This window comes from Aspergillus terreus, genomic scaffold, assembly GCF_000149615.1.
Source record: "Aspergillus terreus NIH2624 scaffold_2 genomic scaffold, whole genome shotgun sequence".
Classification (NCBI taxonomy): Eukaryota; Fungi; Ascomycota; class Eurotiomycetes; order Eurotiales; family Aspergillaceae; genus Aspergillus; species Aspergillus terreus.
Window position 1 is genome coordinate 2269339 of NT_165925.1, and position 23678 is coordinate 2293016.

The 23678-nt window shown below is 50.7% G+C and overlaps 9 protein-coding genes across 9 annotated transcripts; 3 read left to right on the top strand and 6 right to left on the bottom strand.

Annotated features, from left to right (window-relative positions):
- Positions 1 to 205: 205 nt before the first annotated feature.
- Positions 206 to 1561, top strand: ATEG_01795 (uncharacterized protein; the record flags this gene model as incomplete). Its single annotated transcript, XM_001209160.1, has 4 exons — positions 206 to 385; positions 459 to 641; positions 863 to 1094; positions 1170 to 1561. 4 exons carry the CDS (start codon positions 206 to 208, stop codon positions 1559 to 1561), a joined length of 987 nt encoding a protein of 328 aa, XP_001209160.1.
- Positions 1562 to 2232: 671 nt separating this feature from the next.
- On the bottom strand, positions 2233 to 3841 carry ATEG_01796 (uncharacterized protein; the record flags this gene model as incomplete). Its single annotated transcript, XM_001209161.1, has 5 exons — positions 2233 to 2386; positions 2469 to 3243; positions 3328 to 3436; positions 3509 to 3725; positions 3795 to 3841. 5 exons carry the CDS (start codon positions 3839 to 3841, stop codon positions 2233 to 2235), a joined length of 1302 nt encoding a protein of 433 aa, XP_001209161.1.
- A 482-nt stretch (positions 3842 to 4323) lies between these two features.
- On the bottom strand, positions 4324 to 6653 carry ATEG_01797 (uncharacterized protein; the record flags this gene model as incomplete). Its single annotated transcript, XM_001209162.1, has 3 exons — positions 4324 to 5623; positions 6412 to 6418; positions 6554 to 6653. 3 exons carry the CDS (start codon positions 6651 to 6653, stop codon positions 4324 to 4326), a joined length of 1407 nt encoding a protein of 468 aa, XP_001209162.1.
- A 244-nt stretch (positions 6654 to 6897) lies between these two features.
- ATEG_01798 (NADP-dependent oxidoreductase) lies at positions 6898 to 10739 on the bottom strand (the record flags this gene model as incomplete). The annotated part of the gene is made up of 19 exons (XM_001209163.1): positions 6898 to 6995; positions 7175 to 7194; positions 7231 to 7314; positions 7416 to 7573; positions 7875 to 7882; positions 8007 to 8023; positions 8089 to 8091; positions 8159 to 8202; positions 8438 to 8440; positions 8514 to 8516; positions 8568 to 8570; positions 8674 to 8676; positions 8746 to 8748; positions 8811 to 8813; positions 8952 to 8954; positions 9010 to 9023; positions 9077 to 9146; positions 9642 to 9687; positions 9781 to 10739. 19 exons carry the CDS (start codon positions 10737 to 10739, stop codon positions 6898 to 6900), a joined length of 1542 nt encoding a protein of 513 aa, XP_001209163.1.
- Positions 10740 to 10993: 254 nt separating this feature from the next.
- On the bottom strand, positions 10994 to 11471 carry ATEG_01799 (cupin domain-containing protein; the record flags this gene model as incomplete). The annotated part of the gene is made up of 2 exons (XM_001209164.1): positions 10994 to 11387; positions 11446 to 11471. 2 exons carry the CDS (start codon positions 11469 to 11471, stop codon positions 10994 to 10996), a joined length of 420 nt encoding a protein of 139 aa, XP_001209164.1.
- A 647-nt stretch (positions 11472 to 12118) lies between these two features.
- On the top strand, positions 12119 to 14323 carry ATEG_01800 (alpha/beta hydrolase; the record flags this gene model as incomplete). The annotated part of the gene is made up of 4 exons (XM_001209165.1): positions 12119 to 13035; positions 13302 to 14092; positions 14136 to 14248; positions 14297 to 14323. The coding sequence occupies 4 exons, from the start codon at positions 12119 to 12121 to the stop codon at positions 14321 to 14323; spliced, it is 1848 nt and encodes a 615-aa protein (XP_001209165.1).
- Positions 14324 to 15505: 1182 nt separating this feature from the next.
- ATEG_01801 (protein TOXD) lies at positions 15506 to 17328 on the bottom strand (the record flags this gene model as incomplete). The annotated part of the gene is made up of 3 exons (XM_001209166.1): positions 15506 to 16260; positions 16304 to 16623; positions 16805 to 17328. The coding sequence occupies 3 exons, from the start codon at positions 17326 to 17328 to the stop codon at positions 15506 to 15508; spliced, it is 1599 nt and encodes a 532-aa protein (XP_001209166.1).
- A 529-nt stretch (positions 17329 to 17857) lies between these two features.
- Positions 17858 to 19463, bottom strand: ATEG_01802 (putative MFS transporter; the record flags this gene model as incomplete). Its single annotated transcript, XM_001209167.1, has 3 exons — positions 17858 to 18854; positions 18915 to 19176; positions 19229 to 19463. The coding sequence occupies 3 exons, from the start codon at positions 19461 to 19463 to the stop codon at positions 17858 to 17860; spliced, it is 1494 nt and encodes a 497-aa protein (XP_001209167.1).
- A 1894-nt stretch (positions 19464 to 21357) lies between these two features.
- ATEG_01803 (hydroxymethylglutaryl-CoA lyase, mitochondrial precursor) lies at positions 21358 to 23072 on the top strand (the record flags this gene model as incomplete). Its single annotated transcript, XM_001209168.1, has 2 exons — positions 21358 to 21794; positions 21851 to 23072. 2 exons carry the CDS (start codon positions 21358 to 21360, stop codon positions 23070 to 23072), a joined length of 1659 nt encoding a protein of 552 aa, XP_001209168.1.
- Between the last annotated feature and the right edge of the window lie 606 nt (positions 23073 to 23678).

Consider the following 23678-nt stretch of genomic DNA (forward strand, 5'->3'; position numbering starts at 1 on the left):
CAACATGAATCTCGGCGATTATTTCGGACGGTGAATATATCCGCTCCCAGGCTTGAAAATCTCTTGATTCGTGGGCAATGGCAGCTGACAACTATCAATCTTCACAAGACTTCTTGGTCAATGCCTGGGTCTTCAAGGAGGGCAAAAATGGACCGTGATGCGCGCTCACTTCGAGCCCGAATTCTCGCATCTGGCAAGCATGAATATGGCCGATACGTTCGCGATGGAGATCGAGAAGTGGGCCCTTACACTGTCAAAGGGCGGTGACCTTCATCAACAAGAGGCCACCCCGGGCTCATTTTATCGGAATCCCACTGAAGCTTGTCGGTATCTTCCTTTCCGCTTGACGGGGTTGACAGTATATGGAGACGCGCTCGACGATGAGGTAAGTATATTTCCTCCATAGGAGGGAACTAAAAGGATGGAAGCTGCTACAGCTGACTGACTCATACTACTAGACATACCAAGATCTGGTGCATTTGAATGATCTCCATGAACAGGTGATGCTCGATGCTTTCTTCGGCAGATTCACCGTCTCGAAAATCTTTAATATCCTTCCTACACAGTCGAGACGTCGTCTGGAGACATTCAAAGCAAGGTGGGAAAAGTTGAATCTCGATATTATTGCGAAAGCAAGAACGGTATGGCAAGACGGAGCCCTGGTAGTTGTTAACATGAAGAGAGAAACTGTGTAGCTCACATCGAATGTATAGAAGCAGCTCCACTGCCCGGCTGAGCGCATTTACAAAGGTGTTGAATCTGGAAAGATGTCAAAAGTTGAGGTTCGTCTCTATCTAGCAACACACCCTGGGTACCTTTTCCTTCGGCTTGTGTGGCTAAACTAAAAATTGATACACCGCAGTTCCTAGAAACCATGGACGAGTTGTTATTTACAAACATCGACGTGACCTCGACTGTTCTTGCATTTCTCCTCATCAACATCGCGGCCAATCAATCCTTCCAGTCATCCGTGAGGGAGGAAATTGCCGCAAAGCAAAGCCAACCATCCTATAACCTAAGAGATTATGTGTTGGAGAAGGAAAGCCTTCTTCATTATGCCGCAATGGAATCTGTTCGCATGAGTCCGGCGCTATGTAAGTGGAATGCCCCCGAGGTCGGTTTAACTCGCAAGCAATGCGTTTCCACTAACAAACCACCTGGGACAAAAGGGTTTTCCCTGCCCGAAAAAACAGCAGCCGAAAAAGTCATTGGAGGATATCTAATCCCTGCCCAGACGCCCGTGGTCATCGACTGGAAACGCCTCAACACCACCCCGGCCATCTGGGGCTCTGATGGCGAACAGTTCCGCCCCGAGCGGTTCGCCGACATTTCGCCCACGGCATATCGATACGGCTTGCTGCGCTTCGGGATTGGCCGCGGGCGGTGTCTCGGGAAGAACATTGCCGACATGATGCTCAAGATGGTGACCGTGGCCATCGTGCAGCGGTATTTCATGAAGCCGGCTGGTAGAGAGAAGGGCACCAGACAGGACCGATTCACGGTGACATCAGAGGAGGAGATTGTGTTTACTCCGATTCGCTCTCTCAATGCGTGTGCGTGAGTGATACTCTAGCTGCTTTGTCCAGTCAGAATAGATTTCACTGGTGTTTGTTTGCAGAATTGCAGAACCTGCTGGGCAAGGAAAATAGATATCGATTCTTGGATATTCTATGGTATTGTGTGGGACCGCCTACATCAACCGATTTCACGCCAGTAGTCATTTTCGGTTTCTCTTCTACGTCACAAGTTCTAAGAGATGCAACATGGCAGGCGTCATTAATTCAAGGATGTTCTAGATGTCTAGAAGATACAATTATACCTTACATGAGAAGTACAGTGACCAGGCCTCAAAGAAGTGGATAGAGACTGGCCATACCTACCTAGCCGAACTCAACATTTTACGCTGGGTCCTTCAGCTCACATAGTTTTGGTTGACACGAAAGGAGCACTAGCTACAAGGTAAACTATGAGACTCAGGCATTTCTTGAATTATTATTATCTAGTCTATGTAGTTGGAGGTCACTGAGGGGAGAGTAGGCGTTGTGTGGTAGACAATGCGACCAGGTCACGTAAGCTTGCCTACTCGGAGTAGGTACTCTAACAGGTCTAAATACCGATCGCGGTAGCTCTATATCACCATGGGAAGACAAAAAGACGAGTGGGAGAGAAAGAGAGGGTGCCCGGCTGAATAGTCACTTCCCAGGGTCATTGCGTGAGGGAAGCGAAGAAAAATCATTGCCGTGCAAATACTCTCCTCTCCAATTTGAACCGAGCCACAAAGATGAGAAGGCCACCCACAACGAGGGTCGCCCCGGCATACATTGACAAGGCAAGATATCCGTAAGATCCGACCAGCTCGCCACTAATGGGGGTACCGAACAAAGCTCTGTGATTTTAGAAATGGATGTAATTTAGCAATAGAACTGTTTAAAGGAATGACGGGTAGAGGGAGAAGCAGCTAAACTCACGTCAAAGCAACTGATCCCATGAGAAATCCTACTGCTGTGCCGTGGAGCTCGTGGGGTGCCAGGTGAGCTGCACAAGCGGACTGCAGACTCATAATAGCCTGCGAGTTAGGATTAGCAAAATTCACAGCTTTGTAGTTTTGGTTGAGGGGGGAGGGGATGCGTACACCGGACGTAAGTCCATATGCTAGACACCATACAACAAGCCCCGCGGAGCTCTTTGCTGCAGTCCAGCAAAGCGCAATAGCTCCAGACAGCAGAGCTGCCGTACCACAGAGATTGAAATGCCCATAGCGATCTGCCAGAATCCCCGGCAGGATTCTGCCAAAGAGGGATGCAGCATTGACAATAGAAACTAAGTAAAAAGCGAAACTGGTGGAATGGCCCAAGCTCCGCGCGTAGGAGGTTGCGTAGAAGAATGGACTGAACATGCCCAGGTAGGAAATGGAAAGCCCAGAGCAGAGCACCAGGAAGGTGGTGTCTTTCAGAAGCGAAACGAGACCCCGTTTGTGTGCCTTGACTTCCCCTTGGAGGACCTCCTGACTTTCATATCCCTCGTCTGTCTGATTCCTTTCCTCTTCCTCGGTCAACATACGATGATGGTGATCCTCGCTGGATTTCTTCGCTGGTGGGTTGACGGTCAAGACTGCGAGAACGAGGAGTGGGAGCATGATGAACCCGACGATGCGAATCGTCCAGCCAAAACTCACGCCATCCTTATTGAGGAGCTCATTTAGCACAATCGGCCAGATCACGCCCCCGGTGGACGATCCTCCCACTGTCACCCCCATGGCTAGCCCTCTGTTTTTGTGAAAATACCGAGAGACCGTCGCGATTGCCGGACAGAAGAGGCAAGACATACTGGCGCCCAGAAGCACGGCTTGCGCAAGAAAGAATTGATAATACTGATGACAAAGTGAAGTCATGAAGACGGCCACAAGCATGGCCAGGCCGCCGAATATGAGAAGTACCTAGCGTCGATCTCCTTTAGCAGTCTGTTTTATTGGTACTCGGAGGATAAATGCGTAGGATAGTTTGCATACCGTCGGTCCAACACGATCAACCAAAATGCCAGCGATAGGAGCACCAGCAAAGAGCGCAAAAGTAGAGAAGGAACCGATCCATGAGATGTCGAAGCTAGAGTAGTTCCTCAGTTGATGTGATTCATAGTAGTCCTGGAAAACACCAAAGGCATTGATGAATCCAACACTGCAAAAGAAAGTGAAGAAGGCTCCCATTACCGTCAGCCATGCTCGGAATCTATTGCTTTGTCAGTACGCCTCCATTTTGGGGGGAATAGATAACTAGAAAAAAAGGTATCCGACTGACGTGTGTTCAGAGCCGCTGGAAGCGGTAGGAGTTTGCATTTGGCCCATATTCAGAGGGTTTATCTACACTCTGAATGGCAATGATTGGAAAAGAATGAGAAGATAGATCGTTTTATACTAAATGACCTTCTCGCTGTATTGTATATGAAATCATCACGGAGGTCGCCCGGAGGGTTCGTGGAAAGTCCGCGGAGCATAGTGGGGACTTACTATGCATTCTCGGAGAATCCATGGAGCTGCGAGTAAGAAGATCATCAAGTCCCCACATGAGCAGATCCTTTCCAACCTGGGAAATATCCACACGGAATACCCCGATACTATGTATGTATCTCCTCCGAACAGTACTCCGTACATCGGGCAGCTGGCAGCTTGGTTACGCGCTGCACTAAGGTCATTGGAAGCATAGTGGGATCGGAAAAGAGTGGTTCAAACACTTTTGAGTATCATTGTAAGACAACTGCCTCATAAACAACAATGCTGTTATTTACTTCTAAGTGGAAGCCTGCGGTTTCTCTAGTAGGATATCTCTTCTATAAGCCCATCCTTTCACGAAGCAATGCCTTCAGATAATGGCCATACTGTAGTACGCTGCTCCACTCTCTTTGGCTGCCAAATCTCAAGGTGCGAGACATGTCTTCCTTCAAACCTGCCCTGACCATTTCAATTTGTCGAGTCCGCCAGCCTGGATGGGATTTGAGATCCGCCCCGAGCGGCGGCGGCTGCTGCTGTGCCTCTTCTAATGAATTGTTTTCTTTCTCAAAAGGTGAGGACTCCGGGTCATGCCGATGAGGGAATGAAACAATATCCTCCACGGCATGAAACTCATCCAGAAGCATTTGCACGATTGTATAGACTCTACTGCAAGCCTCAAAAGTACTAGTAGGTGCTGAGAGCTCCCCTGGCTGTAGTAGCTCTGCTTCCCCTAGGTCGTGAGACTGTGCATGGCGAGAGGAAGAGACGGATTCCGGCAATCCCTGGAGGACATTGTGGATCTGGCTGAATACGATCGCGTATAGTTTCGTGAGAGACGCGTAACCGGTCAACATTAACAGATCGGTTGCCAAGTCCGGCATCTCTGTGGAACTTGACTTGGAATCGAGAACTTCGGACGGTGTTTGTTGACCTCGAGGTATGCTAAAGATATCCATGCTTTCCGGACACACGGGGTATGTCGACGTGGACAGAGAAGAGGTGGGTCGGAGTTGCTGTTGTACCGACAACTTTGGCCGCCACGAGTGTCGTAGTTCAGCTGCGAGTCTTCGCGTTAACCCCAGAATTGGGCCAACGGGATACTTGTCGGGGCTTTCTTCGGCTCCACCGAGGCTCGGAATGCGGGAGTCGTCTTTAAGTAAAACGGTTTGCTCATGAATTTCAGCCATGAGCACAGAGGCATTCAGGAATTGAGAAGAGTGATTCCGTTCCTCGCCGTAGGAGTCTTGAGACCCGGAGGAACCTTGCACCCAAAGTGGTGACCTGCAGCTACTGTTGGCTGTTAAAGGCACGGAGGACATGTCAAAGTGATTCGCGAGCGGATGCGACTGAAGGAAAATCTCCTCATCCTTGGTGAAAGAGCTGATATAGGCATGGAGAATGTGATCGTCCATGGGTGGTAACTCCTCCCCATATATGTGTTCTCCAGAGGGGTGGAAAGTTGTGAGATCCATGGAGGAGCCAGGGAGTAGTTCGGATGATATCAAAGCACGTCCGGTCTCCGTTGGTTGCTGCGGGTCACATTGTATCTCGAACCTCGGCGATGGTGTGCTGTTTCTGGTACGTTCCTTGTTCGTGCGTCGGGTGCTACTGTTACCCTTGCGTGTCTGCGCGCGGCGACTAAAGACGCACTTTGTTCTCGCCCGAATGCATCGGTCACATTGCTGGCCCGTGCTCTGTGATTGTTCTGGTGTGGAGACGACGCAGGCTAATTTTTTTGCCCGGCAACGATCGCAAGAGGCTCTGAGAGACTCTTGTATCGGAGGAAGTTGGGGTTCCATGATTGTGGGCAGGGTCTGGTAATCTCTGGGCAGTCCTACACTACTAGCCAGGCAAGGTGGGCTTATGTATCGATTTCCTCGGGGCTCTTTAGTACTGATGAGGTAAGCTTTGTCGCTTATATCACTCGTAGTTAAGACGCCCAGTATGCCCTGTAGTAAGAAAGAGACGCTCCACAGACCTGTCGTGATGGGAGTAAATTAGCTCTAACGACCGGCGCAAAGCCGGGCTTCCGCGACTAAGTGCCAAGTAAGGTATCTGACAACGGACCCGTGGCGGTGGCGAGCCTGAAGGCCGCCCTCTCTATACACGGCACTTTGTCCTAGATTCGCCAGGATAACCCCCTTTCTTGTTCTTTGTCTCTCTACGGCCCTTGCACGAGCAGAACGGCGAGAATGAAGTAAGAGATTTACACCTCTCCACTTTCTACTTTTTCTTAGCTAAACACCGTTTGGCCCCCAAACTTCGCAACAATATAAGTGGATGTTCTTGACAGGGAATGAAATCCGCATGCCCACATATCCTGGGGCCAGGGTTTACGGAGGAATAAAGTACTCTACTGCAGAACCTACTTCTAAGTAATGATCGGCGCTCGCCATGGAAGTTGCGAATAGCAAGTTGTTGCTTACGGCCCACCTAATAAAGCCAGTATATGCAGCATGTCAGACTATATCCACCAGGTCACTTCATGTCACTCGTGAGTGGTGTGTTCTGCTCTTCACAACACCAGCCACTCCTCAGTCTCCTACACCCTAAGCCTCTTGTCCGTACCTAGAGAGGAAAGATCGCCGAGTTGTCGGTTCTCGATGGTCTTGGTCGGTACACCCAAGGCGCTGCCGAGGAGAGAAAGAGTAAAGAGGGTGGCCTTCATGGTGAAGATGTAACGAATGAATTGATGAAAGGGACATATTGAGACTAGCTCAGTGTGGATGGACGCGTGAAGAGTAGAACGAAAGAACCTGATGCTTCCTCATGTTTTCAGGGTGAAAGAGCTTCAATTTATACCTTATTCCATCGTTCTTTTCGAACTTGAGACTGGGATAGAGTTTGATACATCGTCCTCCTCGATTTCAACGTCTATCCACCTGAGACGCCAATGCAGAGACATAACCAGCCTAGAGACCGGAACAGTCACCATTAAGGGCCGTATTCAACTCATGTAGCAGATCCAGAGTAATCCCCGCACTAGCCGCCATGTCGTAGGAGAAGACACCTAGCACCAAGGTCAGCAAGTAGACAAGCGGAGGAATCCTACTCCGCGTACCGTCGTGTTGCATCACCCAGCGATTACAATTTGCAGGAATGCCACCTCTGTGTTGGACCCGGAGGAGCCACCGCGGTAGGCGTAGGCGAGGGTGTTGTTGCGATATGGAAGCTTATCCGGCTACTTACAATTAATCGAGATCCAGACGCTATAGTTTTGATATTCAGAACAACGGGTTGCGTACCTGTCATGCTGTCTTCTAAGAGCATTAATGTATACATCCCAGGAGCATATAGGAGTTCCAATACGGAAGTCGAGGACATTAAGCCTAAATTTCCAGGAGTAAATGCCGTGGGAGAGGTGGAGCAGCGATGCTGTTCAGTTTTCTTCTGCCAGATTCACTTCACGGTGTGGGCTATCTTAACTAACATCAATGAGAGCCTCGTTTTGCCGCTGCAAAGCGTATATTTAGCAGTTATACGGTAATGGATGTTCATTCTTGGGGGGATATCCGCTGTGCCAGTAGAGGAGAAGTTGTTGCATTTCAATGTGTTTGGAGAATATCCACTGGAAGTCATACCGGAATGCTACATGGAAGAGTCTATGCAGTTAAAAGTAAAGAAATGTAAATACCTCAAAATATACTAGCCTCTGCATTTGCATTAAGGACATGGGGAAACCTAAATATTAGGGAAAAACCCATGCCAAGGCATCTAAACCCTTATAACCTACAAGCTTGATTGCAGCAAGACATCACTCTTCCACTGGCTATGTATCTTGCTATGGCCAAATCATAAACTCCGAGCGGATATACAGGGGCCATATATTGGTGAGAAAATGTTAGCTGCACCGTGTAAGTCTCTCACATCTATTGCAGATTCCACATACCTTTGTCCCTATATACACGCCTCAGGCAGCGTATATTCCGACTGCAAAGGCCGTGGGGAGGCTAAGCTACTATGAGATAGTCAGTGCGGCTCAGATCCAATGCACGCCAGCACAAGAAACTGTGCTACCTACCTTCTGGAAATTTTGTACTATAAGCTTTCTAATTGCTCTTATCATATACGACAAAAGAGGGGAAAAAGCAAAGACCCCTCACCTTCTATATATTATAATTTATTTAGCTCAGAACTGAAATAACATTGTCATAAATGGTATAATTCACTTACAGGCTGTTGTTGGAAATAACCCCAGGAGTGTCAGTGAGGGCCAACTGAATCGGTCACTGAACACACAGGCTATTGCAGATTGATTTAGCACCTTGTTCCTCATTTATAACAAACAAATCCGGAAATTTTTACCTGATACTGGAGTAAGCTAGGCAGTTCTACTACAAAGCTTAGGGTCCTCAATTTGACTTGTGATGGGACGGTAACTGACAGGCTTAAGATCAGACAGGATAAGTATGCTATGCTTCTAAATTTTGCTAAAAATGTAAGTTAACTCACTTTCTAGATGCAGTCATGTAAGTCTCCGAACACGATAGCTATAGCTGTCTCACGCGTTATCTCTCGCAACACTCACAGGCTAAACAATGTTAATTAAATCCGGTTACGGACAGGCTCTCCTTCTACTCACATCCTAATTGTTCGAAATATGTCAAATGTCTATTCAAATGGGACGGTGGCACCCAGCAGACAAGCAGGTATTGCTAGAAGATAGCGAATAGATTATTCTCACTCACAGACTAGTAGTAGTTCAGTCAAGGTTGGTTTTATACCTAGTTGATCTTTCAAAAGCCAGGGTTGCTACTTACAGCCTGTACGTGTGATTTGTTAGCTGGGCTGCATTCTGACCACAACTGCCTTCATGTTTACTTACTTTCTGTTTTCATTCTTCTCTTAGCTCCACGTCCCGATAATCCTGATAGTCACCTTCTGGATGTCTGTGTAGCATGAATACTCACGGGCTGCCCATACACCGCGTTAATACAGTAGTGGGTTTGACAGTCTGCATACTTACGGGCTATCATTTATCAGCACCACATCTGGAAAACAGTGAAGAGGAAAAGTTGACTTACCATCTTATGACGAGCTGTTAAAACTATTCTTGTAATTGACTTGTCGTATATTAAGATTATCACTCACAAGCTGTCCAATTCCTTCTGATTACCTTCACGTAACAAGAGACATTTGTGATTGTATCAGGCCTACTTACCTGGTCCACCAGAATATTGGCGACTTCAGTAGTCATTTCCATCGTCAAAGGGGACCCAGTATAATAACAGAAGGCTTTAGATATGCAAATCCAGGAACAATGCTTGATGCGCAAGAGAAGATGGAAAGGAAGAATGAATGAGTTGACAATGCACTACCACTGCCTATGCGTGAGACTGACCCCGCATTACCCCTCCTTGGTCGTAATCCCCTCCTTATCTATACACCTCTGAGCATACAACCTAAGCAAGGACCAAGAGTAATCGCATAATAATAGCCATCCATTCAAAATCCAATCCCTCATGAGAGCCCAGCAACTGAAGAACAGCGCGTCATGCATAATGGAAATAGTACCAACGCGCCAGATATTGTTGAAGGACCCCATCTATAAGAAATCGGCGATGGCGGCATGTCAGGACTGGCTGATATAGATCTCCGTTGAAAGGAAGGCTGAGGTCAAGATTTACGCGTCCTACTTCAAGTTATCATGGCATACATTGGCGGAAATAAGAGAGGCTTCGCAGGATCCACCCCAGTAAATTCTGCATTGATAAACCAACATGGACACTTCAAACTATCAAACAGCAAGAACAACCTTCCCACGCCCATATGACCTCCCATTCGCAAGGTCGTACGCCTCCCCTGCCTTTGCAAGGGGGTATACATCCGCCACGAAAGGCCGGACGACCCCGGCCTCCGCCAGCGCCGCAATATAACCCAACGCATCCGGACTGCCCTTGACAATAAAAAACAGAGCACGCACCCCGGCCCTCCGTAGCCCACGCTTCTCATGCTTCTCCACAAAATTAAAGCTCGCCGAATCCACCGAAACCAGCACTCCCGTCTCGGCCACATACTCCCAGCACTTCTCCAACACCTCCCCGCCAACCACATCAACAACAACATCAAACTGCCCCCGATACCCCTCTAACATCCCATACTCCACGACCTCATCAGCGCCCAACTCCCTCAGAAACTCCCCATTCCGCTCATTCGAGCTACTCGCCGCAACGACCCGCACCCCGGCCGCAGCGGCAAGCTGCACAAGATACACACCCACGGCCCCGGCAGCCCCCGTAATCAACACATACGTATCAATTCTCGCCACAGACCGAGCGAGCACCTCCTCCACCGCCGGACGGGGAACGCGCGCATGCTCAAACAGCGCCTCGTAAGCGGTCTGCGCGCTGAGCGGCAACGCCGCGGCCTGTGCGAAGGTCAAGCCGGCCGGTTTGCGGGCGACCTCGTCCTCTTTGACGAGGGTGTATTCGGCCCACGTGGCGGCGCGGTCGGTGTGCGCCATGCCGAAGACCTCATCGCCGGGGCGGAACTGGCTGGTTGGCGAGAAGACGGCTGTCACGGTGCCGGCGACGTCGTTGCCGGGGATGGCGTAGGCGTGCGCGTAGGTCTCGGGCCAGGTGAGCATGTCGCGGATGACGGTGCTGGCTTTCACGCGGATGAGGAGGTCGCCCGGCGCGGAGGGGGTGGGGATGGGGATGTCATTGTCGAGCTGGAGGGCGGTGGATGGGGCTGGGTTGGAGGGGGAGTAGGGGGTGGAGTTGGGGGGTGCGGGATGGAGACGGATGGCTTGCATTTTGGGTGGTGGAAGGGATGTGATGGGGTTGATCTGAGGGGTCGATTGGGGTTATTTATGTCTGCGGCTCGTATAGGATGGATAGGCTATTTGCAGCGGATATAGGCCTGTCGTTCATGCATGTCGAGGCTATACGAGTAGTTCTACAGATCTTCGGATCACCCGATTTTGTTCCACGCGGGAAGGTATAGGGTGTAGTGACAGGAATAAATTATATCAATAGGCGCATTTCCTATTTACTAAGGTCCAATGTCCTATCCCCTCATCTTCCGCGCCACAACATCCTTATACTCCTCATCATACTGCAACAGCACCGACGGTCCCTCCCGCTCCAGCGTCTCCGAGTCAATCACAAACGTGACGAAAAAAGCCGCTGGCTCGGTCTGGCTGGCGTTGGCGCTGATCCGGTGGTGACAGCCTGGCGCCTCGTACCAGGAGCCACCCTGCTCCACCACCCTCATCGGGTCGTTGTTCATCTTGTTCAGGACAGAGCCATGGATCACATAGGCGGAGACCGAGGCGCCTCCGTGGCGGTGAGGGGGCGTGGCTCCGTTTGGGGGGTATTCGACCAGCATGCCGACGATGGTCTTTCCGGGGCAGTTGACCAGTTTGTACTGGTAGGCGGTGGTGGTTTTGGCCATGGGGCATCTGGTGAGGTTTAGGTGGGTTGTTTAGTTTGGTTTGGATGGTGTGGTCTTGGACATACTCGGGGTTGTAGACTGGTTCTTGCATTGTGACAGGACGATGGAGGGTGGTCTTGATAGTTAGAAGAGAATGGTTTGTCTGAAGATGTAAGCTGTTTATATATGTTGTCTGTCTCCAATACCCAACTACTCAACGTTCATCTCAACAAGATGATGGTGTCGGGTAAGGGTATTGGATAGGCTAACCGGGTATCCGATTCGGGAGTGCATTAGAAGTATACGGATACCACCCACGGGTACACTCCAGTGATCGCAATGGAGAGCTACACGTCATCCGAATAATGAGGAGTATATAGGTGACATCAAACGGTGGATAAGTTCGTCCCTAGACAGAATCCCGATCTACTATACAGGATGTGATAGTCGCCATTTGTATAAATCCAGCCAGCCCTCAATGTACATCTCATGCCATTTCTCCCTGAAAGCCATACCTGGACCCGTCGGCCATATGGGAGCAGACATAAGCATAAAAAAACTCACTGTTTCTGAAAATCCGACATACTTGTCTACTCCCGAAGATGCAGTCGAACCCCGAATATTTTCGGACCCTAGGACATTTTAACTTTATGACCGAAACAACCAACATATTTAAACCCAGCGCAATGTATCTTCCCACAGAAATACCCAACCCACTATAATATCGATATCGTTCCTATCCTTGAACTCCAAGCCATCATGACTGCCCCAACCAAAGTCCAATTCCCCTCCTTCCAGCTGACCATCGCTGGCGAGCTCCATGCGCCCGCTCCCGGCGCACCCGATCGCAAAGGCAGCGCAGTGGTAATCAGCCACCCAATGACAGGAGTAAAGGAGCAAACCTCAACCGTGTACGCGCGCGCACTCTCGCAAGCCGGATTCTACGCCCTAACCTTCGACGCCGGCTACCAGGGCGAGAGCAGCGGGGAACCACGCGGGCTAGAAGATCCGCACCAGCGGGTTGAAGACATCAAGAGCGCCGTGAGCTATCTATCGACGCTCTCTGCCCAGGTTGACCCGGCCCGCATCGGCGTGCTGGGCATTTGCGCCTCGGGCGGATACACCAGCTACGCGATGCAGTCGGACGTGCGCATCAAGGCCCTGGCGACGATCAGCGCAGCCTGTGTCGGGCGCATGACGCGCACTGGCGGCGTACAGGAGCAGAAGCGCGAGGACGCCGCTGCCATCTCTGGCGCGCTGGAGTATGCGGCGCAGTGGCGGACGGGCGCGGCGAACGGCGCCCGCGCCGACGCGCCGCAGATGTTTGATGCGATGAATGTGCCTGCTGATGCGGATGAGTTCCTCAAGGATGCGGCGGAGTATTACGGCACCGAGCGCGGACGGCATCCGCGGTCGACGCAGAAGGTGCCGCTTGCGAGCTACGATCTCATGGTGGCGTATGACTCGTTCAATTTCCAGCATTTGATCGCGCCGCGGCCGCTGCTGATGATTGCTGGGTCGCGGGCGCAGACGCTGCACTACAGTCGGACGGCGGTGCAGGCGGCCAAGGAGCCCAAGGAGCTGTTTGTTGTTGAGGGGAAGAACCACTTTGACCTTTATGACGATGTGACGGAGACTGGTCCGAAGCTGGTGGAGTTCTTTGGACGGTATCTTGGGTAGGGTGAGTACTTTTCTCGGTAGAGGTGATGATTGGGGGATAATATACTCATTTGACTTGTATGACTTCAAGGAATGTACGATTACCTCGGTTCTCCTGTCAACGAACTAGTGGCATCGTGTTCATATAATTGGTTTATTGGCCCCTCACTGATCAGCCCTAATCTCGACATGGATACCAAGTGTACTAGGCAGAACTGTCAGCACTAAGGGTCCCTTCTCATTAGCTCTTCAAAGCCCTCACCTAAGAATGGACGGCAATCAGCCAGCGCTATGACTCCGCGCGGGGAAACTCACCATCGCAGCCACGGGGCTGTGCCGGCGCTCATGGACAATACATCTCACCCCTACAACGCCTTCAGGTCAACATCCTCCCAAGAACCCTCGAAATGAGCTCCACGAACAACCGCCGAATCCGCCGACCACTCAAGGCCCCCGAGCGGCCGCTCGCCATTCGAAACGAGTACATCACCGACCGCAAGACCCTGCTTATCGTCAAACCCCGCAGCGGCCAGGGCCTCGGAGCGGGGGCGTACAAGATCCAAGACGAAAGCGGCATCAACCAGTTTATCGTGACGGGCCCACGAGACGATGGAGCCTCGTCACACAGTCGACGAAACACCACATATCGCGAGTTCCACGATGTGACGGGGCTCCCGCTGTTCACGCTGCCGTGCAAGGTCGGGTTCCAGAACGGCTGGGAGGTCAAGCTCCCCGGCACACGGTCGACGACGGTGGTGAAGGGCGGGCCGCGCTGGGCTGTCGGCGCTGCTGCGTTTCGGGACTGGACGGTCACGTTCCAGAATGCGGCCGGTGCTGGGGGAAAGATGCAGGCAGAGACGAGCGTCACGCTGCATGTTGAGAGCCATGGGAATATCTTGACGTGTTATGATATTGTGGACGGGGACCGCAAGGTGGCTGAAGTGCGTGAGAGCATTGCGCATAACAGAAAGCTGGCGTTGATGCCGGAATCGAGGTACAAGTCGTCGTATCATCCGGTGCTGGATATTGTCGTCGTGCCGGGGGTGGATCTATCTCTGGTATGGTTTACTTGTCGTATGTTGCTTGTTGCGCTTGATGCTGATTGTGAATGCTGCAGGTGACATCGATTGCGGTTTTGCTATCGGATTGGGTTTTCGGGTCGAGACACGGCCAGCTCAGGGCTGCGATGAGTTTTGTCTGATGGGGATCCTAGATATACGCACCATGGTAGTATGACTGCTTGGACAGTTTGATAGATAGATCTCGAAGACTATATAGGTTCTCTGGCCCGAAGCTGACACCTGAAGATATCCGATCCTGGCCTGAGAGCAAACTTCAATTATAAACATTATATACTTTTATGCAAGATGCAAAACTGCCCAGACACACTCACAATCTGCAGTAAAAAAGCCAACTCCACAGCAAAGACACCCAGTACTACAAATACTTCAACTGCCGGAACCCCCTCAGCATTCTGTACACACCTCCGAGGGTCGCGAAAATCCCGCCGCCCGCAGTCGCCCAAGCGGCTCCCTGGTATCGCAGGGAAGCTGGAGATATATGTCTTCCGTCAGTCGTAGTTCTGTCCGACCTGTTTTGGGTGGGCTGCGAGTTTTAGCTCTGCATATAACTCTGCCGGGTATAGAACGAATATCAGGGGGCCATACCCACTGCATGCGATTCTTCATCGTCCCGTAGCTTTGTCGGGAAGAGCGACCTAGTAGAATCTGGAACATTGTGGATAGATAGTGGGTCAACTGCTTGATGGTTTGTTATTTCATAGTGTTTTGGTATGTTGTTGCATGGATGACAATCCAGGGGAGGGTGGATGTTTGGAGTATATAAGGGTTTGGAGAAGGGGGCGAATATGACATCGACGATGCGGGGTGGGCACACGACCTGCACTTTCTCAGCCTTTTTCCGTGGAGTGGCGAATAAATGTCTCTGCTATCATATATCAATTGTAGCTGGTGTTATTAACGGAGCTCTACCTTCAGACATGGTCTCTATAGCTCTGGTTGAGCAAGAGCACAGCAATGGAAAGATGTACCTAGTACTAGGTGTTGTGATTCTATACATGGGCTTAGCGATGGACAAGTGACCAATACATGGCTCAATGTTATACTGTCTTCTTAAACAGTCATGCTACCTAGTACCGGCATTAATCATTGTCTGTCTGTGTTCTGCAGTCTGAGGTGATTGTGAAGATGCATCTACTCCATGCAGCTGTCAAGGCAAACCCCGATAAGCTTCGGCTTTAAATGTGGAGCTGGTGGAGACCACCGTTTTGGGCTGCCGCGCGTGGGGTTGGAATTAATAAAACATTCATCATGACAAGGAAACGGAACACAATCAACCACATTAGATTTACCAGAGCGTGATGAAGTTCTGGGTCTTTTTTGAAACGTATGCAAGAGCATTTCTTCCTCGCCTCACTACAATAAACGCAATGAACACGGCCAATATCACTCATGCGTGCACTCCCAATCAAGGAGTTTCTTCCACATTGTACACCAGCTTCTCTCCGCTGACCTTTCCCTGTCTCATGAGCTCCAGACCCTTCAGTACACCTTGAAGGCCCCCAGGCAAGACCTTGGGCGGGTGCGCCTTGATCTTCCTTTCCGCCAACAACTTCGCCGTCAGATCCCAGAACTTCTCTGCGAACGCCAGGTCTTCAGGATTCGCAGGGATTGGATCGCCAAAGTCAAACGCCTCTCCGATGGCTGTATAAGCAACCGTAAAGCGGTCTTTGACGTTCTCCCGCTCAATCCCCAACGAGAGGAGGGAGCTGTAATCGCCCCCTTCCGTAGACAACGCTTCGTCGCAGAACTGTGCGCTCGATTCGAGCCCAATAGTATCAAAGACTAGTCTCAGGTTGTTGTTGGTTAGTTTGCGAATCTCGGCAGCCGCGTTGGGCTGTTTATAGTCAAACACTTCGTTGGCCCCGAGACGCTTCACGAGATCGAAATTGTGAGGAGAACACGTCGTCAAGACTGTGTATCCAGAGAGCTTGGCGAATTGGATGGCCAGAGTTCCCGTGGCTGTAGAGCCACCGTAGATCAGAATAGGAGTTCCCTCCGAGATGGAACTCGTCGGGGGCGCAAGGCCCAGGCTCTGGTACAGGCCCTGGCCGACGGTAGTAATACCAACACCCAGCGTAGCGGCTTCTTGGAAGCTGACGTTCTCTGGGATGTGGATCTGGATGTCGCCCTTGGCGACGATGTATTCCGCGAACGCCCCATCTTCGTGCTGAACGGCGTTACCACCGTGGACGAACCCGCACACACGGTCGCCTTTGTTTGAACGACTTCTTGACGTTCTTCCCGACCGCCTCAACAACCCCGGCGTAGTCGCATCCGATCACAGTGCCCGGGGGAGCCCGGTACTTGATGTGCTTCCAGTCGGTAGGGTTCAGCGCGACGCTGACCGTTTTGACGAGAATGTAGTCATCGCGGAGAGTTGGAATAGCTCGGTCCGTGACAAGCCCCTCCTGCTGAGGGGCGGTAACAGAGATGGCCTTCATAGTCGTTGTATTAAAGTAAGTATGTGGTTTGGGGATTGGATAATAGGAGGTGCCGTTCTTGAATAAATAGTAACTAACGTTGCTTGGTAATCATATGCGCAAGTTAATAATCAATATCCATGGCGTTCTTCTGTCTACGATAAGCACTAAGCTGTCGTAGCAGTCACTTTACTCAAAACATAAATGACCCCATTCATGCTGGTGGATCCTGGTGATAATGGAGTCGAGCTTATGATATGTCTATGACTTTCCGGATATCAAACCGATCCTCTCCATTCGGGTTGCTCCAAGGCAGGACATATCCTCGCTGATTGCTTACAACCTGAACCCGACCCTTCCTGAAGCTGGTTGTGAAATGTGTGTGTCCGAACACCCAGACTTTCACTTCGTCCGATGTAAGTGGTAGGATGTCAGTGCCAAAGGCAAATCTCCAAGGGTTCCGAGCGTGTTGTGGACTTGACGTTTTCCGAAGTAACGGGGCGTGATGCGTCACGACAAGAACAGATCGTTTTGGGGATTGTTCGTCCGTGATTTTTATATTTTCTTGGTGGACCGTCTGAATTTCGCTTTGCAGCCAGGCCAGGTCTGCCCTGTGGTTCGCAATATGGTCGTCGACAGTCCAGCCCGTAATCTGTTGAAAATCGCTGATTCTCATGCGCACGACATCCTTCGATTCGTCGGGGACATTTGACCATAGTGTGCAACCAAGAACCGTGACGTGAGAACCAGGGATATCGTATCTTTTGCGGTGGAGGAGGACGAGCCGGCCGTTGAGACACGGCTCCATCTCCAGTTGTCGGGCCTTTTCCAGACCTTCGGTGAAAGACACATTGTAGAATTCATGGTTGCCGAGGACGAGAAATACTACTTGAAACTGTTCTGTCTGCTTCTGGAGAAAATCACGGTATGCGTTGTAGTCCACTAAACGCCCAATATCCCCCGCGAGGATCAGGTATTCAGCGCAGACGGGGATTTCAAAAGACGAGTACTGTTGGTTGACTTCAAGATGCAGATCAGAAAGAACTTGAAAAGGAAGAGAAGGCCTAGGCCTAGCAAAGAAGGTTCTAAGTGTCGGGAGCATTGTGTCTACCCTTCAATAACTCCCATGAAAGGGGGGCAAGAGAAAAAACTGAGACCTGCCAAGCCACCGTCCATAATAGTGCCACCACCTCTCCCAAAAGATGTGTCTACTCTGGTATCTATCTCCATACGGCTTATGATGCCGCATAATCTCTCACGGCCTTATATGAGCATAGAGCAGTAAGTGTATAAGATTAGCAATTGGTATTCTTGACACATCCTGGTATATAATACATCTAATAAAACCACCTAAAATCTGGACTCTCTGGGCCCTCCTTCAGCCTTTCCGTCGGCACATCCAGTGCTCTAACGTTAACGCCCTGTCGGCGGTTTCTCCGCGCATTATCGAGGATCATCCACCCGCCCAAAGCAAGGGTTAGAATGATACCCGTGCCCCCAAAGGCTGCAGTTGTGATCAGAGCTGGGATATACTTTGGCGCATCCTGCGAACGGAAGATATTCGAGCTGACCAAGCCCATCAAGTTGGCCAGCGGCACCGCAATGCTGGTCAGCACCACGCGCTTTCCTTCGCTCGCGATGTTATTGTTGTACCACACGTCGAGAAGCACAGACGGAGCAGACGTGCCCCATGTCATCATGAACGAGGCGAAATACGCCACGTTGATATCGCGTTCCACGTCGATGGCCACGTAGATGACCATGCCGATGAACGTGAAAAGGAATCCCAGCGCCACAAACGGGAAGCGCCACCGCGTCCAGTCACTGCAGAATGCGAGGATGAGAAGCATCACCGCCCCGGAGACGTTCGGAGCGACAGTGTACAGATTCGTCTTGACAGTGTTGTAGCCCAATCTCTTGATAATCACAGGCAGAAACAGCTGCACTGATTGAAGAGGTACGCCCAGGCAGACCTGGATTCCAAGGATCGCCCAGCTTGTTCCGTGCCTGAAAACGCGGAGGGCCTCGCGGATGTTGAGTTTCTCGTTTACGACCGCCGAGCTGTCTAGCTGCATCCGATGGTACGCGAGGGTCTTCTCCTCGTCAGAGAGGAAGCTTGCCTCGGAAGATGACCGCGGTAGATACCAGAGCGCGAACACACCGAATAGGACGGTTGCGGAGCCTTCGATAAGGAAGAGATAGCGCCACGATGCGAGGGGGCCGGTATGGATGCGGAAGACTCCAAAGGATAGAAGGCCTGAGAAGGCGGATGCAATGCTTTGGGCGGCGTAGAAGATCGCAAGGCGTCTGGCGAGCTCGCCTCGACGGTAGAAACTATTTGGGCGACGGCGTTAGCAGATGGGAGCATGTACACGGGGGGTCGAAGAGACTTACGTCGTCAAGTAGTAGATCACTAGAGGAAAGAAGGCGCTCTCCGACATTCCCAGGAACCATCTGATGGCCAGCAGGCCGCTGAAATTGAAGACGGCGACCACCAGGACAGTACAGAGGCCGAATGTGAGCATCATGCACGGCAGGACAAGGTTCGGCCCATACATCTTGCCCAGGATTCCAAGAAACGGGGCCGTCAGGACGTATGGGATGAAGAAGATGCTGAGAATTAAATTGTATTGGTCTCCATGGAGGTTGAGCGTATCTGGAGAGTCGTCGTTAATCATGAGGGATTCAGTCGCAGGCACAGCACATACCCTCTAGGCCGGCGGTTTTCGCATTTCCCAGGTTCGACTTGTCCAGGCTGTTGAAAAGATACATGATTGCTAGTACGGGTAAAATGCGAAGGTCGAATTTCCAGACCAGCGACCGTTCAGCACGAGTATCAATGGAGGCATTCAAGGTGGCGAGGTCGACGGAGGTGACCTCCCCCTCGACCGCAGTCGAGGGGGATTTCGTCGCGATCTGTTCTGGCAGCTTTGAAGTTGACATTGCGCTATGTATGCGAGAACAGTGGAAGGTAGGGACCAGGGACCAGCGGAGATATATAGGGCCTACAATCGGGAGGATTCCGGGGAATCGTGGCAGTATGGGGTGGTATAGAACTTAACCATCGTGGTCATCATGATAACAACCGCCGGAGAGGCCAATCGGATCCGCAGAACAGACAGTCATTTAGCCAGAACCAAAAACCGATCGAGGGACTGCGGAGTAAATCGAGTATCTCCTATCGCCTTTATCTATCAGCAAAGCTTGGCGTGGCTGGCCTACCGTTCCTTAGCGCTTTTTATTACTACAAAGATCGGGCTTATCTTTCTGTGGAGTACAGGATTCCACGGATCCAGCCACGCTAGCAGATTTGGGGAAAGTGGATATCCTCATAGTCTGTTAGGAGTTTAAAAAAAAAAAGTCATATCGTGTTGTCATGAATATCAATGTATACTGAGGCGCATGGAAGCAACCTACTGGGTAGTCTAACTGTCCTAGTCTCCTGGGTTGGTTAATTTGCCAGGCTTGACTCATATGAATCAAAGCGGACTCCTCGGGCATAAAGTTCCATCACTGCCGGCGTTACTTCGGAAATTCAGCCTGACAAAGTATATTCAAACTCTGGAACATTGAGTCCTATCGGGAGCCAAAGGCGACTAGACCCTGCCATGGCTGGCGTATATCGCTCCGATATGTGTGTAAAACGCGGCACCACGCTTCACGCTAGTGTAGATATCCACCTCTACATACATACAGTGTCCCCCTCGCAGAGGTTCGTTGAAATTCCTTTTGTGATAGCGCTTGCCCATAAGGTGCTCATACTCGTACCCCTTTCTATGCGCCATCTAACGCTCTTCACAATGCATCCATATAGCGAGATGCTACTTTGTCCAGCTGCGTGATAATCCCAATCTAGGATCCTGAAGATTCTTCTTACGTTGTCCTTGGCAGTAGATCAAAAGATAGAATAAAAAGAAACAGAGAAACATCAGAGATAAGATGTGTAGACAGCACGTATCCGCCGCAGCCTGCCTGCTTTCTAAATAGAGTCATTGTCAATGGCCTCCACACATACACATCAATCCATCACAGCCTCTTCAGATTCGCCTCTTTTAGTCTGTGGAAATACGTATACATAGGTATGACTAATGGTTTGAAATTTGCTGAATCCAACTCTTGTCCAGTAAGGTATATCCTTGCTCGTATTGACTAATCGCAGATTCCTCTTTGAGCACTTAGGAACACACTTAACTTTTCCGTTCACACCTTGTATAAATTTTGTGGAAAGAGGAGGTATAACAAAATCGATCACTTACACACCATCTATTCATGTACAACCTAATCAATACCTACACCGGGGCGCCTCCCGCATCCACATGCGGACATGATATCAACCAGGATCCGACCGATGTTTCATGCTTCAGCATATGAGTCACATTATAAGATCCTTTTCAGAAGTTTATCCAACCTGTAACAAATAACACAGCAGGTTTTGACTAAATTGGACATAGTATGTACTTCTAGCCCTGCAAAATCGAAGTAGCGCTTGTACTCCTAGGAGTAGCATCCTGGGGCCCCGTTACCCCATAAGGCAACATTCGAGCCCCGAACCATGTACTAGAATGTTCCCCTGCCGTCCACCCGGCTACCGAATGGGGGTTTCCGTCAAGCCGGGGGGCGATGAGGTCATACATTCCATTGCGGGGAATTGCCTCGGCACGGCCGCCACCTTAATTATTGCCGGCCACCCGATGACTGCAAGATATATAATCGGGATGTCTGACGTGAGATTCTTCACACAGGCACATAGAAAATGTTCTGCCCCTTTCCATGTCGCTCTGCTCCTTCTTAGATCGATCACCCTCTCTCGTTTCAATAGTTGCCATGCTCAGACACCATGAAGAACCCTAGAGGTGCGGTGCGCATCGTCGAAGTCGGGCCGCGGGACGGCCTGCAAAATATTAAAGATCCGGTTGCGACTTCTGTGAAGCTGGAACTAATCCGGCGACTCCGGGAGTCTGGCCTGAGCACGATCGAATTAACGTCCATAGTCTCGCCGCGGGCGGTGCCTCAACTGGCGGATTGCAGGGAGGTGTTACGAGACCAAACTATCAAACAGCTACAACAGCACGACGGGCTTCGGTTTCCAGTCCTTGTACCGAATCCTAAAGGGCTGGATATTGCGCTGGAATATGGCGTCAAAGAAGTGGCCGTGTTTGTCAGCGCCACCGAGGGTTTCAGTAAGGCCAATATCAACTGCTCCGTCGGCGAGGGTATCGAGAGAGCATCCCGCGTCGCAGAGAAGGCTATACGGAATGGGGTCGCTGTAAGAGGGTATGACATCTTGCTGTTAGAACTGCAAGCTCGGTTCATATGCTAACCTTGACTAGGTATGTATCTTGTATCTTCGAAGATCCTTTTAGCGGACCTACCAAGCCCTCCGCAGTGTTGCGCTGTGTTAAAGCGCTGTTGAGCATGGGTTGCTATGAGGTCAGCCTGGGGGATACCACAGGAGTGGGACGCCCAGAAACGGTACGAGAGCTCCTCACATATCTTGTCGACAATAGTATCCCAGTCGAGAGATTGGCGGGTCATTTCCACGACACGTATGGCCACGCCGCAGCCAATGCATGGGAAGCATACACCTGCGGCATTAGGGTTTTCGATAGCAGCGTGGCCGGACTCGGGGGCTGCCCCTTCGCTCCTGGTTCTAAAGGGAACGTTGCCACCGAGGACTTGGTGTTCATGTTCCATAATGCTGGCGTTGACGCCGGAGTCAACCTGTTGAAGTTGATGGAAACTGGTATCTGGATTTCACGGATACTCGGTGCGAAAAGATCCTGCCCGCCGAAGCAGCAACAGGTCCTTAAGTTTGACCAAGCGACCTCTGTTTCTTTGCCTACCTCACAATGGGTCCCGACTCAGAAGATCGGAAACATACTGGTGTATCGCTCGGGGAGCAGCGTTAAGATTGTGCTTAACCGAGCGAAGACCGGAAACACTTTGACGCACAAGATGATTCTCGACTTGACACATCTCGTTCACCATTACAGTGAGAAGGATACAATATCAACCATCGTCATCACAGGAAAGGGGAGATTCTTCTGCATGGGATTGGAATATGGAAAGACAGGGCCTGCCGGGGAATCTCCCGAGCTTAAGTCCCTTACCAGATTACTCGACCTATTGAGCCACGTACCCAAGATGACCATCGCGAGTGTCAATGGGCCAGCTTTCGGTGCAGGTGTATGCTTGGCCCTCTCGTGTGACAGAAGGGTCAGTGTCAGAACGGCTACACTGACCATGGGAGAGGCGATATGGTCATCTCACCACGAAGAAGCGGGGCAAGTTCCACAATCAGCAACAATTTTCGCGCATCCTGTCACAGCAGGGAGATTGCAGGCCATGGGGATTATCGAGGACATTGCGAACAGTTACGAAGAGTTGGAAGCCCTCGAACACCGAGCTGTTCTAAGTACATCCCCGACCAGCGGACAACCGTCGCACAGTATAACACCCCAGTACCAACGAATTCCGAATAACGAAGCACATGCAGGACATAGGCGACATTGGCTGCAGGCGATACAGAGTGTCTGGGGATCAGACCTATGAGACTCTGATACTAGATGTAGATGGCAGGGGTGCATCATTCCTGATCCACGATAACACTAACACAATTGCAGAGGACAGTATATAGAGTCGCATATTGTGTTTCAGTGGTAGCTATACCTAGACAATAGAAGGGGTTTCCTTTTGTCTCAAGATGTATGCCGTAATCCACTTTCCCAGCTCGGAAGCTGGTAACCCCTCACACCCATACTGTGCTGCCCCTCTTTGCACTTGCTCTTGTCAACTTCCTTTCGCGCATTCATACCCACGTATAGCCATCACCATGTTTGTGCCGTGTGGATCTTCCCCTCTAACGCCGGAGTTTGATTCCCTCGTTCAGGAGTTGTTGAACAAATGGAAAGTGCCTGGGATGACGATTGCCGTTGTTCACAAGCACAATGTCTACTCCAAGGTGAATCCGGGTCATTTGAAACGAATCACACACACTAATCCTCATGTTTCAGGCATATGGGCTGGCGGAATTTCCAGATAGGAAAATGACCACGGACAGTCTGTTTTCAACCTGCAGCACCACGAAGGCATTTACCGCAGCTGCGGTGTCGCTTTTGATTGAGGATCAGAAACATGGCTCATCGCCTCTCCAGTGGG